The sequence below is a fragment of the Struthio camelus genome, chromosome 17, assembly GCF_040807025.1.
Source record: "Struthio camelus isolate bStrCam1 chromosome 17, bStrCam1.hap1, whole genome shotgun sequence".
NCBI lineage: Eukaryota > Metazoa > Chordata > Aves > Struthioniformes > Struthionidae > Struthio > Struthio camelus.
Window position 1 is genome coordinate 11,621,247 of NC_090958.1, and position 13,913 is coordinate 11,635,159.

General features: G+C 41.9%; 1 protein-coding gene across 3 annotated transcripts in view; it reads left to right on the top strand.

Moving 5' to 3' along the window:
* The window catches only part of ZDHHC8 (zinc finger DHHC-type palmitoyltransferase 8), a 109,881-nt gene that overhangs the window by 56,109 nt on the left and 39,859 nt on the right, over positions 1-13,913 (top strand). Inside the window, exons 2-4 of one of the 3 annotated variants that reach the window (XM_068911566.1) lie at positions 2,964-3,015; positions 3,106-3,133; positions 3,626-3,945. The exons of 1 other annotated variant lie outside the window; for it this stretch is intronic. Coding sequence is in view for 1 of the 2 variants with exons in the window: in XM_009666712.2 (XP_009665007.1) it covers positions 4,084-4,085 (2 nt within the window). In the remaining variant the exon portion in view is untranslated. Of the gene's footprint in view, positions 1-2,963; positions 3,016-3,105; positions 3,134-3,625; positions 3,946-4,005; positions 4,086-13,913 lie in introns of those variants that run through there. One more of the 3 variants, XM_009666712.2, reaches the window with a different exon arrangement.

Below are 13,913 nucleotides of genomic sequence, written 5' to 3' on the forward strand. Positions count from 1 at the left end.
TGTCAGGGCTTTCTGTTAGAGCAAGGCTGGAGGAGAGAAATTTGGAAAGATTCTGGGAAGCTTTGACTCAGGAAGAGGAGAATGATTCATAGATTTTTATTATTGTTATTTACCAAGGCCAGACCAAACCAGTGGACCTAATCTTTTACTTATCTTTCTCTTCGAAAACATAAAGCACTGATGCAATGACCCCAAAAGAGTTTGTGGGTTTGAACCAAGGTCTTTCAGTACTGAAGCACAAATCTGAGCTATGGGAGGCAGCCCACGACCATTTTAAGCTGAATTTACTCCTGTTACCATCAGGTTATGCACTAGAAAATACTGTACAGGGTTGATAAGTATTTTTAAAATGAATCTTCAGTGCGTCCCTTCCCTGTTTGTAAGGCAGGGTGGCAAATGAATTGCCCATGGAAAATGGGAATGTCAGGGGCACTTAAAGAACTGAGATTTGACAAGTTGTGGAGACTTGCCCATTTCTGTGTTGTGACAGTGGTCAGCTTATCTCCATTATTGCTGGAGTCCTGATGTAAGAGTTGCTTTGTTCAAGAGTCATTCTTCAGTCTTGAAGGGGAAAATTTGATTACTGAGAGGAGCAGCTTGTTTAGCAGCAAACTTTTTCCCCTCCTTAATTTGGGAGTGAACATTTATTCCTCTAAAAATAATTTTTCTGTTAGTGCTCAAAATAAAAGATCAATCACAGGGCTTAGGTCAGAAAAACATTTTTAAACTTCAGCCTAACCTAATGACTACACAGTAATTAACAATTGCTCTTGTATTCTGCTGCTGTGAAAGGACATTTATGCAACCTAAATGGCATTTACATTCAAATTTGGCAAAAGAATTTCAGTGAAGAAAAGATCAAAACCTAGTCACAATTTATGTCCCAACTACAATTTCATTCTTGTGTAACTTTAGAAGGTAGTAACTAGAAGCTAACTAGATGGGTTAAAGTAAATACGACTTAATTGTTTGACTAATTCCTTGGGCCAGTTCTTTAAAGAATTCATGAAACTAGATTTTGTCCAACTTATGGAAATGGAAAGGCCTTTGGCCTGTGACCACCTGACTTTGTCTTTTCCACCTGTGGCAGCTTGTAGCACAGGCCCATGCATCCCTAACGCTTTTAGGCCTGTTGTGTAGGTGGCTGAGAGTCAGGGAGACTTCCAGACTTTTAACTTACTTGGCCAGTGGTGGAGCCTGGAATAAGCATCTTTATTATTCTCCTGAAAAATCCTGTTAGCAAAGCAATCTCATCATATCTAAGCTACTGGCTTGAATTTTACTCAAGTAGTTGTCTATTAAACTGGGTGGCAGCTTAGTCTCAAGATAGAGAAAAAATGCACACAAGGACTAGTCTATCTAGAAAAGTGATAGAGAAAGAACAAATGTCCATTGACACAGCACATATAGAAATGTGCACTTAGATCTGTGTTTTACTGCTTTGGGGAAATCGGAAGTCTTCAGCTTCCAGGACTATGAATCAAATACTTCTGACCAACTCAACACCTGTCCTAGGAGGATTTACTTAGGTGAAATAACCTCAGAAAAATCAGTTTATGTCAGTAGCTATAATAAACAATTGTGCAAAGTTAAGAGATCTCCAAGCTTTGTATAATCAACTGGAATCTTAATTAAGTTCAGCCTCTGATAAGAATTTATCAGTAATTATAGACATTTAGTTGATGTGCAAGCAATCCTCTAAAATCCTCCTCCCATCAAAAAGAATTTTGTGATTCATACTTATTACTGCAGTTAAAACATTTTCTTTGCTTAAAGGTCTAAAGGAATGCCAGCAACAAGCAGTGAAAGAGGTGTGATAAGGCATCAGAAATCCATCAATGGTTTCTTAGCAAAGCTGCGATATAAACTCTTGGAGCTCAACCGAAGTCGATATCTATGCCTGGAATGAACTTGTCCCAGCGTGCTGTTGGGGAATCTGAATAAGTGTTTTGATAGAAATAAGATATCCTCTGTCAGAATTGTTAGTATCTTCCAAACACCAAACTCAAAAAGTGAGCCATACAGTCAAACACTAGAGTGCAAGGGTAAAATTACACAGAGGGGTTGGGTAAGAACAAACGTGTCAGTCTTAGGATATAGGCTTCCTCTTAATGGGTTTGGACTTTGCAGCCCACTTAGCTTGCCAGAATTAAACAAAAGATATACAGTTTGTGGCTTTTTCGTGCCTTATTTTTTAATGCAGTGCATGATGAACAAACTGTATCCTGCAGCAAAACTTGCTGCTCCATAGTTACCGTACCAAGGGGCCAGTCCCCTGTCTTTGATTCCCCCCATCAAGATCAACCCCAGCAAGAATGATCCTCATAATGAGACTAAAGGCTTCATTTCATGGAAAGATTTTGTCAGTCAGCTCAATGCTAACATCCACAGTCTAGGCAGTACATCCCAGAGATCATTCTTAAGGAGCGTGATTAAAAAAATATTTCCCTGGGAGTGATTTTGCTGCTTGGGCAAATCTCTTACAGGTGCAATCTATTACGAAGGCCAGACTGCTTTCTATAAATGAGAAGGGAAAAGAGATCCAAAGAACAGGCACTGATATGCAGCCTTGCTAGTAAGAAAGATCTGAGGGAAGACTGCAAATTTTAGTGGAAGTAAAATTTTGGGGGGAAAATCCCCAGGCAATAATAGGATATTTGAAAGGAACTATTTATTCTCCACAAAATTCTCCAGAGTTGGTAGACTCAGAAGCAAACAAAAATACCCAAAGAAAAACTGTCACTTGAGCAACCTAACCTGGTTTTTGAACACCGCACTCTTTCGTATCGTATCGGTGGGACTGGCAATAGATTTAAGTCATCTGATATGCAAGCTTATTTGCTCTGCCGTAGCTAATTTCTAATGAACAGCAGCCAACACCAATGTTGAAGTCGGGTGACATCAGCATTCAGTATCTGAGGTGTCACTCCCCACTCCTTCCCCCCCCCTTTTTTTTTTTGAAGATCGGCAAAAGAATGTATAGGGACCTCCCTCACCTGAGAGGCACAGAGCTGGGTAAGTGGATGTTTTGCAAATTTTTTTTTTAAGAGCATCCCCAGCTTCAGTCTGACAACACAAAACTGATATGTTCTTCTTTTCTCCTAGGAGTGGAAATTCGAGATCCAGCTAGAAGGTAAGCTACCTGGTTGATTATAACAAATCCCTCATGCAGACCAAAGAATTTTCCCTAAAACCTCTTTCAATCTGAAATTCAAATATTCCCTGAGGGCAGTTCTTTTGGAAAAAAAAAAATTTTTTTTTTAACAATAACATCTTAAAGTACATGTGATAGTTTATTCTTTTGTTTCTCTGACTCAGGAAAATTCATTGTGGATTTTTCTTTACCCCACTGTTTCAGAGGGATACATGTAACCTCTCAAAATGACTACCCTTTTTGAAAATTCTTTGCCACTGTTATATATACCAAATAAATTGAAGCCAAACTATCTCTAGTATATGTTTCTGTGACACACCAAAATGATTGCTAGGATTTTGATTGTCCATAGCTAGAACTGAAAATTATTTTAGTGCTGAACAAAGGAAAAAACAAACCTCCCCCTTCCCTGTCCCTCTCCCTAAATCCTCTGAAAACCGTGTATAACAATTATTTGATCTTTCTCTGCAGCCAGAAACAGCCCCCGAGCCGTTCTTCCTGGCACTTTCTGTCGGTGGCATTGTGCGCCTCATCTCCGAGTCTCGGCGTGCCAGCTCTCTCCTAGGCCTCAGTCCATTTGTCTGCTGTTAAACGCTTTCCCATCTGATTTTGCCTCCACGCTGGATTTCTCCTGGACCTTGAAAGCAGTGAATAGTTTTGAAGGCAAATGACCAAGGGGGAGCAGAATGCAATTTGAGGAGCCCTTTGCCTGGGGTTTCTGAGTCCTGAAAGCCTCTCCTCGGTGCTTGTGATCCTTAGTTGCATCTGTGCCCTCAGGCAGTAGAGCCTTGGTAGGCATAAGAGGCTGCCTTGCTCTCCTTGACTCTGGCTCAGCCTCGGATTGCTTTTACTCCTCCTTCCTGAGCTGAATTTCCTCCTCACCTGCTGTTCCTCCTCTCTTCCTCAGGTGGCATGGCTCTTCTGCGAAAATGTATGCAACTTTTAAATCATATTTCTCTGATACCACCTTCTACTCTTGCTATTTGAGTATTAAATTTCACTTTTTTTATATCAAACCACATCACGTATCTTTTTGTGGCCGTGGAAGCATGTTTGACATATTTAAACTGTCATTGTGGGGTTCTTCTCCAAACAGAGTTCAAACCGTTACATTACAGTCTGTACCAGACTCTTCCTAGCAGCTGTGTTTATACAGCTTCTAGCAAATGGGTCTCTGATTAGGATTTTAAAATAGCTCATTCACAGAAAAGGTGCCATTTTGAACCAGCTAATGCTATTAAGAAATTTGGGATAAAATGTGATGAAGGGTTTTGGTCTGAAGAAATGTCCATGGCAGCACCCTTCCAAATTTTAGGCCCAAAACAGCGTCACCACTAATATGACAAAGATGAGGTTACTGGAATTTAATTTGTGCAAGAAGTGTTTTGCTTATTTTAAAAAATGGTAGACAGAGTGATTTGACTGAGGTGGAAAATTATATGTTCCGAATAGTCAGCCAAAATGGTTAAAGTCTGGTAAATTATGTACAACTGAAGATAGGTTCTTTATCTTGGAATTGTCAGGGAATGGTAATTTTGGACAATTTGACCCCAAATGGGTAGCCGAACATTGGGGCAATTCTGGGATAGTTTCACGCCTGTTTAGACAACCTGTTTGAGAAACCAAAACCCATTTTACGTTCTGAATGATGCTGATGCGCTTTACAGCCTGTGTGTTAGGCAGGTGGGTGGTATATAGCCACTTTGTTCCTGCTGTGCCGTGATAGGTCTTTCCAAGAGTTGCAGAGTTAGAGAAGCAGTGGTTGTGTGCCAACAGCAATGCCTTCCTGGGTACGGGGGACCCTGCACACTTGTAAAATGTTAAGGCTAGAAGGAAAAGGTACCTAATCTGGGCTGTTCCCCACTGTGGAAATGCAGCTGCATTTCCAGTATTCTGCCAGTTTGGTTACAAGCTTTCTTGCTCTGAGTACTGGCATTGAACTGAAAGACTAAGCATACCTTAAGGCAGGGAAATACAAATGCTGCTTCTGCTCCGTTAGGCTGGAACACCTGATTGAATGATCGAAAGCTACTTCATCTGCAAACTCCATACTTAACTATTTTTTAACTCGTAAACCATGACCAAAGATTTATAAGCTTTTGTCATGATCTGTAAATCTAGATCTCCTCTTGTCCTTTTACTCTAGACAAATGGCTTGTAGAGGAAATTGTAGTTGCTTGGATAAGTCTAGATTTCAGCAGTCAGTCCTCTTAGGTCAGACATATAAGAAACATCTGTAATTGTTTGAGGAATTGGCACTAGATCTTACACTTAAATCACATTTTCCCCTTTGATAGTTAGAAATGTCCATGTATACATTAGGTGCACAATCCACATACCCCTGCACTTGCAGAATCAAACAGAGCATCAGCTTGCTGTTACCTTGCAAATCCTACTGCAAGGTAAGAGCAAGCTGATAACTTTGTAGTAAAAGAAACCAGCTTGCAGTTCTTCTAAAACCATCTACCCTTTTGTGCCCCAGAATAAACCTCCCCCAGTTTTAAGGGGAATTGCCACCAAGTAGCAGGCTACATTAGTCTTCAGAATTTACTGCTTGGTTTGGATTTTGGATAAGAGTTAAATCAAAAGGTCCTTTGAATAAGATTACAAAAACTCTCCTTTCTGGGCAGAATTGCTGGGCTGTGTGCGTAGTTGTCCCATGTTAGGCCTCTGAGCACAATTTATGTATGGTAGTACATAGTCTAGAATAAGGCCCTGATCCTGTAATGAGATCATGTGAATTCAAAGCATATTAAACTTAATCCTGTTTTTCCAGGATTATACTCTGCAAATTTAAAATTGCAGTGTATAAAAAAGACATAATGTTCCTGACTGCTCATTATTAAGAATTAGGCCCAGCTCACTGGGAAGTGAGTCTTTAGTTCTGCTACAGAAAGCAGAATTTGGCACATGGACTTCAGTGGGAGATCCAAGCTGATGCCTGGTGACTTTTGCAAAGCAGAACAAATGGTTGCTATGTTTGCTAAAATTGCATTAGTGCTGGATGCTTCTAGTACAGCCTGAGCAAAGAAAGTTTGAAAGTCTGGCTGTCTGTTGGCAAACTTTACCTTTCGATTCAGTCTATACCATAGCATTTGTAGACCCGCCAGGCAGGAATTTGGGGCTCTGCTTTATGTGATGCCAACTGCAATATTGGGACTTTAATACTTTTGGAAAATGTTTTTGCTTGTAGTAGAAAAACTTGGTGAAACCAGGCAAAATCCTAAATAATGTGTTGAAATCAACTCCTGAGTGTCAGATTCCTGCACAGGATGTCCTTTGTTGGGCACAGTAGTTGTCTGAACATCCCAAGGAGGAGACTGCATTGACTGTTCAGAGGCTCAGCTGCTGCTCTGGCCTTGACTACTGAAATGTTGGTAAGTTTGCTAGGGAAGTGTCCTTGGTAGCTCTGAGCTCCAGACCATATTCTAGTATTACAGTTCTTCCTAGCAGCATTCAATGACCAACCTTGTGCGATGGCAAGACTCTCCATGTACAGCACCCTGTTTTATTCTGAGGACTAGCTTGGCTGGTTTTCAGTAGTACTTCAGAGGCAGGGGTTGTTACTGTGGACTGATTTTGCAGGAACTAGAGAGAATGAAAGTAGAAGAATCATCTCCTTTGAAGCTAGCGCCATAATAAAAAATAGCTCTATTGTCTTCAGTATGTTACTGCTGTAGCACCATGGAAAAGAGACATAGGGTTTTCTTGCTATGCTTTTTGTCATCTCCTTTGCTCTCACTTTCCTCTTTTTCTCTTCGTGTCCTCTGGACTTTTTCCTTGAGGCTCTCTCATCTACATTCAGTATCTCCCTCTGTTTTCACTTATTCTTTAACACACTTAATCCTAGGTAGTCAGTTCTAACTGCTTTTTTTGCCTTTATTCCCTGGAAAACATCCACAACCTTTCTGTTCACTTCTCAGGGCTTTTCTGTATCTCAGGACTGGCATATTTTAGCCAGCAGTCAACCTCTGTGCTCCTCCAGCCGAGGAAGTGGTGGATAGCAAGAGACCGGGTGCCTGATCGGGCTCAGTTGAGTATCTCCCCTTGTGGGATGTTCCTGGTGGCCGCTGCCTGTGTTCAAGGCAGCATGCCCCAGTTTGTCTGTATGTGTTGGGGGTGGCAGGAAGGGCTGGCGTAGAGCGTGCCAAGCAATTTGGCATCTTCCGCAAATGCTTTTTTTTCCTCATAAAAATACAGACTCCTTTTTCAGGAATATTAACCCGTCGAGAAGAGGTTTTAGCACCTCCAGGGGAATACAGTGTAGTATTTCTCTTGCAATCCTATCTGAACCACTTTAGGAAGTTGCAGCGAGTATGTTAGAGCTGATTGGCAGTTGTCAGTCACTGGTTATACGCCTTCATTTTTTTTTCTGAGGCAGGCCAAATTGTCCTGGTGCAGCCCTTTGGAATACAGCAGGAATCAGTGCAGCATTTTCATTTAATTGCTTGTGGAGACAGCTGCAGGATTGTGCTGTCAGAAGATGTTGCTAAATCTCAGGGGATTTCTTGGTATTTTGTTGCCACAATAAGGTCATAGTTGTCACAGTGACTTAGTGTAGCCGCAGAGTATGCGTGCAATTATTTATGCAGCCTGAAGATGTAGTGCAAAAATAAAACATCGTATTTATGTATCTGTGACTTCGTTTTATTTGTGGTTTTTAATGCTACTTTTATCCTCTCCTGTATTCTTTAAGTGCATATTCCTTATATTTGAGATTTATAAAGCCATTAAGCAGAGTTATATGCTGTCAGTTTGGTCACATTTTGCAACCGGTCTTAAATGTGATCCTGCTTGTGGGCTTGTGTCTCTCAGCTGTCTTTATTACGCAGGCATTTCAGTTTTGTAAATCCATATTTATAAGGAATTTGCTCCACAGGAGAACTGCTGTCACATCATTAGCACCAGCAGGGCAGGTGGCCTGAAAACTGGGTGTTGAGCATATATAGGCAGTTTCTGAAACCACTTGAGTTTTTTTAACTGCCTATTTGTGTTGTGGAGCATTTGCAAAGTAGGATTAATACAGAGCAGAGCTGCTGGTGAATTACAGGAAAGCAAGCACAAAAAGGAGCTTGCTGTTCCCCTCCCCACCGTTGCGGGTCACACGCTTGCCTTGTCTGAGAGCATCAAGGGATCGGTTCCTGCTGTGCATCACAGTTGAGACCTCCTTGTTCAGGGCTATGCTCACTGTATGCCAAATATTAGCCTACGGCAAGGGTGGATTTTTCCAGTAGAAGTGAACTTAGCTGCGTGAGCGTGAAAAATGCTTTCCTTGTACTGTGTTTTTCAAGGTCCCTTTCCCACACTGTGATCTTTATGTCTGCCCTTCCTCTCTCCTGTGAGATGTCTCAGTTTGAGCATCAGGGGTAAGTCAGGAGAGCGTTCACCCTGTGAACAACAGGAAAAAAGCTCTGACTGATTAGCCTCCTACCTGGATCTGTGGGATTAGACCGTGAAGTCTTAGCTGAAAACACCCCTGACAGGTTGCTCACATGCACGGTCCTACTGGCCTAAACAGAACGGCTTACATCAGTAAAAACCTGAATGTGAGCTTGCGATGCCACTTGGCAAACTCCTATGATCATAGTAGAGTATTACTGGGGGAGCTTTCCGAATGCTTCTTCGTGCTTTTACTGTTTTCATTTGTCACAACCTTAACGCCTCTTACTTGTGGGTTTCCTTTTTTTTTAGCAGGAGCTTTATTTCTCTGTTGTGATACGTTTGAGAATTCACTGCCTTTTTTCCCCCTAGAACTTAAATTGGAGAGAGACTTCTTAAAGTATGTCTTGCGGAACAGATCTGAAATCTGAGCTCATCAGGCTAATCTGATAAAATAGGTTTTGGAATTAATCTAAAGCCAATCTGCTGCTCTGTAAAAAGCATACATAGGCAGTATGTATTGTCTGTAGCCAAAGGAGAAAAAAAGCCCACGTGTAGGATGGCTGCATTCAGCTACTGCAGCAGCAAAGAATTTCCCCAAAACACTGAACATGATCATCACAGTCCAGTGCATTAGTGTAAAATTGCTAATAAATGTATGTGCACAAACCTAGCCTCTCTGAGAAAGGCGAGATTGATCTGAGAAGCATCCCTGGAAACCTGAGGGATTTTTAAGGCAAATGGGAGGGGGGAAGAAGAGAAAAACATGCCTTTCAAGCCATGATGAAAGATGGCCTTGGAGTATGCATGCATGTGCGGGGAGCTGGAGGGAGGAAGTGGAAGACAGAAAATTCAGCATCTTTCAACACTGACAAATCACCTGGCTGTGCTTAGAGATCTGACAGCGTTTCCTCGCCGGCTGCATCAACATTAGGGTTATTCATCACTTGTCTACGTTCCTAGCATTAGGTAACGCTCGCAACCTTTCTATCACCGCGTGTTGTTGCCTGCCTGGTGAGCTGAGGAACAGCTTCGTGCAGTTTACTTCAGCAGGGCAAGCACACGGGCGAGCAGCTCGCGCTCTGTTTCTGATTATGTGATTTATGCCTCAGAACCATTTTCATATTTGTCTGCCACAACCATTTTAATCTTGAGATGTTGATTCCAGAAACTGCTATTTTGCTATTCACCATCTAAGGTTTGGTCAAAGGTTTCTTCTGACCTAAAGACTCAAGTCTTCACAACTGTCTTAATGAGGCTTCCCAGTGTCCTTTTTAATGCAATTTAAGAATGGGTGATAATAATAAAGCATCTCCAAATGGAGAGGTTTTTATAAAGATAGCATTCATTTTGTGGAGCAGTGGTTATCTTTGCAGTTCATTAGTAGGAACACTTGTTGGGAGACAGTGTATACAGCTGCTAGACAGAACTGATCTTTTGGAGAGCTATTTTATGAGAAATAACATTCATCACACTGAGCCACTGAGAGGCCTCAATGCTGCCAAAACTAACAGGTAGGCCTTACCATCAGCAACCCTACTGAAATAAGAAATTAGAGGGATGGGAGTCTTTTGGGTCTGTATTCCTTCATGTTTGAAATGTTTTTAGGTGAATGTGTTGTTGCTGATTTTGGTGGTGATGGCAGTTATACCCGTCAAGTGTGTGATTTACCATAGCTGATAACCTTCTGAAAAAGGGAGGACTGGTTACTATTTATGCTGCTAAGTGTTATGGAAATGCTTCATGCATAAAGTATCATGATGATACTCTGTGGTTGAATGTGTGCAGCAGGCCTGGGAGGGGTGCAAACAAGTGTGGGGATTCTGCCACGTTTCCCTAGCAAGCCGTGTATGCGATGCTGGTGCGAATTCATCTGGAAGTACAGTCTGATGTGACCTGCTTATAAGCTTTCTTGTTTTGGCTGTGTTCCTTTGCATATCTGAATTTCACTAAAGGAAATTCTCTAAGCAGAGTTTAAATTAAGCTTTAACATTTACCAGAATAAAAATGAAAATTGTGTAACTGATCACAGAAACCACAGTTTAGGCTGGAGTGCAAGTATCACGACTTTGGCTTAACTAGCACAGTATCCTATGCAAACATTCGTAGTGGAAAAGGAATTAATCCCTTTGCAAAGGGCCAGTGCAAATCCTTCAATGGCACATAAGCCTGCTTTTGAGGGAGCAGGTGCTTAGCAGTCCCTGAGGATTCAGATTTCAAAACTGCACTTTGATTTGGCACGTACAAATATCTTAAAAACAAACGTTCAAACTCTGGTTCTCTGATAAATTCACTATAAATTTTGTGCATTCCGTATACTGTGAATTTAGCTGTAGGTTATATGGTATGTGGCAATCCTGTAAGAGCAGGCGTTTGATCATCTCAGTCTGGAAATGGACAATATCAGCTTTAAGTTGGGGTAGAACAAAGCTGTAATTGATGGTTGGCCAGGTCTCTTTGCCAAGCTGCTCATTTTGATCATTCATAGCAAGAGACTTTTAGTTTTTTTTTAAATCCTTTTGTTGGTGGAGACAGCAGACAGGTTCTGTTCTGTCCTCGGAGAGGGCGGCATGGTGCCAGTGTCAGCAGCCAGCAATCCAGAGTGTTGTGTTTAATCACGAGATTAATTTTTCCTTTTATTGCCTTTGCCTTTCAATAGCACCAAGCATGACATGTTATAAAACAGCAACACTAGTTGAACAAGGGTTGGCTAGCATCTCTAAGCCCCCGGCTATGTTGATAGCTAAATGAACATTTGGCTTGACGTGCAGCCAGTAGATACTCCCAGGAAACCTAAGAGGGAGAACACACTTGTCAATGCACGGGCTGGGTGCTGGGAGAAGGACGAAGGAAGAGGAAGCAAGGTGCACCTGGGTGTAAGAACTGTTTCCCTGCTTTGCTTTCACATGCTTTGTTTCTTACAGGTTTCAAACACAGTAACAATTTCAATAGCATGTTGAATAGCAGAGATTTCAGGCTATGGTGGTGATTAGCTTAGGATTTGCTTATTTTAGCATCGGACTGGCTGTATGCAAATCAGCTGCTAAAAGAAGACGGCAGTAGGTCCAGGTCGATTCAAAGGTTTGTACTCATCCTACTGAACGTGATGACTGCAGGAGGTTGTGCTTTGCATTGGATCATATAAGCAGAAGATCTCTTTGTGGAGGGGTGGTGCCAGATTCAGATCTCTCATCCGCAGAGCCTGCAGCCGTGCCCAGTTATGTGTTCGCAGTGTGCCCTGCCGCTATGCAGAAATCTGGTCATAGGTAGGACTACTTGCAGTGGAGGAAGAGGCAAGCTTTGTCTGTCTCCATGCTCCCTCTGTAAGGTCAACAAATGACCACATCTGTTCATCTCATTCAAGGGACTTCTGTAGTCTGGAAATGGAAAGTTTAGCAGAGTTTGTGTGGGTGCAAGAATGGATAACTCTTTACTCGGCAAAATAGCATATGTGAGCTTCCAGGTTATGCTTAATAACCCTGAGGGCTATAAAACATTTTCAAATTTAAATGGATATATTCCCCTCTTTCTGTAATCCATGTTATAACCTAGGACTTTTATGCTCATAATGGTCTCTGCTGCTAAAGACAGATGATGGAGCTTTACTGCACATAAAGGAAGATAAATGCACCTTCAGTGTAGTGTTCCTTTGTTCAGATTTCTGTTTGTGGATTTGATTGGCTGAACTGACATCTTCAGGATAAAGGCACATTTTCGTATGGATCATTTTGAGCCAAAGTTTTGCTTTATCAGCGCTTCACAATTATTAGGGAGGTCAAGCAGTAATCATTTATTTTACTATAGAAATAGTACAGCTATTAAAAGATCAGGGATGACCACATGGTACAGTTAGATGTTGATGCTGCTTTGTCAAGGCTGGATTCCCTTGAAAGCGAAGGTTTCAAATTGCTGTCTTGACTTGTGCGTGTTTTAATGCCCTTTTTAGAGGAGTTGCTTCTGTCAATTCTTTCTTCTGTTCCTTCTGGAATGAAACTAGTCTAGGATTGGTGTTCTCTCATTGTGAAGAGATTTCTGTAATTCAAAAGTAAAATACACAAACGGTTCTTGTGCATCATGTTTCCCCTACTAAAAGTCGCTTTCTCAAATAGACACCATGTGGCAACTCTCAAGGAAGTGGCCTAATTTTTATTTTTAAGAGTTAAACTTTTAAGCTAGCATTTCTTCCCCCTCTGTCCCCCCCCTTGTCCATTCTATCAAGGACCTGAGACCTGAGGATGGGGCAATTAGCTGTCATTATGCATATGTGTAAATATGAAGTATTGACTGGAGACTGCAGGAGGAGACTGCAACCAACAGCTGTCTTCACAAATTTAGTGTTTATGGCAGAGTTAAACAAAATGCCTTATTGTTTAGAGCATTATTTGCCTTGGGCATTGGCTTAGACAATCGCGTTGGCTGAAAAGAATTTCCTAACTCCCTTTTCCACAAAGGAGAGGATTAAGCAGATAACAGCAACAATTATCTGTCTTGATCTGGCTTTGACATCTATTCCAAGCATGTACTTCATGATCCAGCTAAATTATTTTTCTCTTTTTATGGCTGCAATTCTCAACTCCTACTCTGGCATCCCTGTACCCCATTAGGGTATGTGCGCAGGGAGCGTTCATCATACATTAGTAGTATGCAAAGTCACTAGGAGTTACAAGAAAGCTCAGTCAAAGGAAGCAGATTTAAAGCAAAAGTTAGAGGAATTGTGTGAGAAAGCATTAATATTCTTGATAGGCAAAAGCCCCCGAAGTCACACTGCTAGATGGTGAAGGAGAGCATTCCCCTGCAACTTCACTGTCTGCTTTCATGCACCATCCCACTGTGGGCTGTGAACAAACTTCAGATCAGCACTATAAGTGGGTCATATAAGTTTCCTACATCTTGCCAGGCCTCCAGGCACCTCTAATCAAACCTGGCTTTAAATGCTTACTTTGCTTCTGAACAGAATGCATTTAGCTACCATGGAGCAGTAGTTTAACCAGTTCAACCCTTGACTCAGTTAGGCATTGCAGGAAAAGCTGTACGAGTCCTGGTTGCCTTTCCACGTGCTGCACAGCAGAGGGGCCGTTGGGTACTGTGAGAGGCCGGTGGCAGCACTGCCGGTGCCTTCTGCGGACGGGGACGGTCTGAGCGTGCTGCCCTCCCTGGATCGCAGCCCAGGCTGGCTCTGCCGGTGCCCGGCTCGAGCTGTGCTGGCAGCTCCCTTTTTGCTTCCCTGCACTCTGTACTACAACCCCATTCATGCCAGATATTTGTTTAGAAGGAAGGAATGTGATAATACACAGAAAAATCTGCCTTCCAATGAGCTTTTTTAGATGTGCTGGTCTATTAGTCAATTTTATGTTATAATTGAATTTCAAACTCTTAAGAG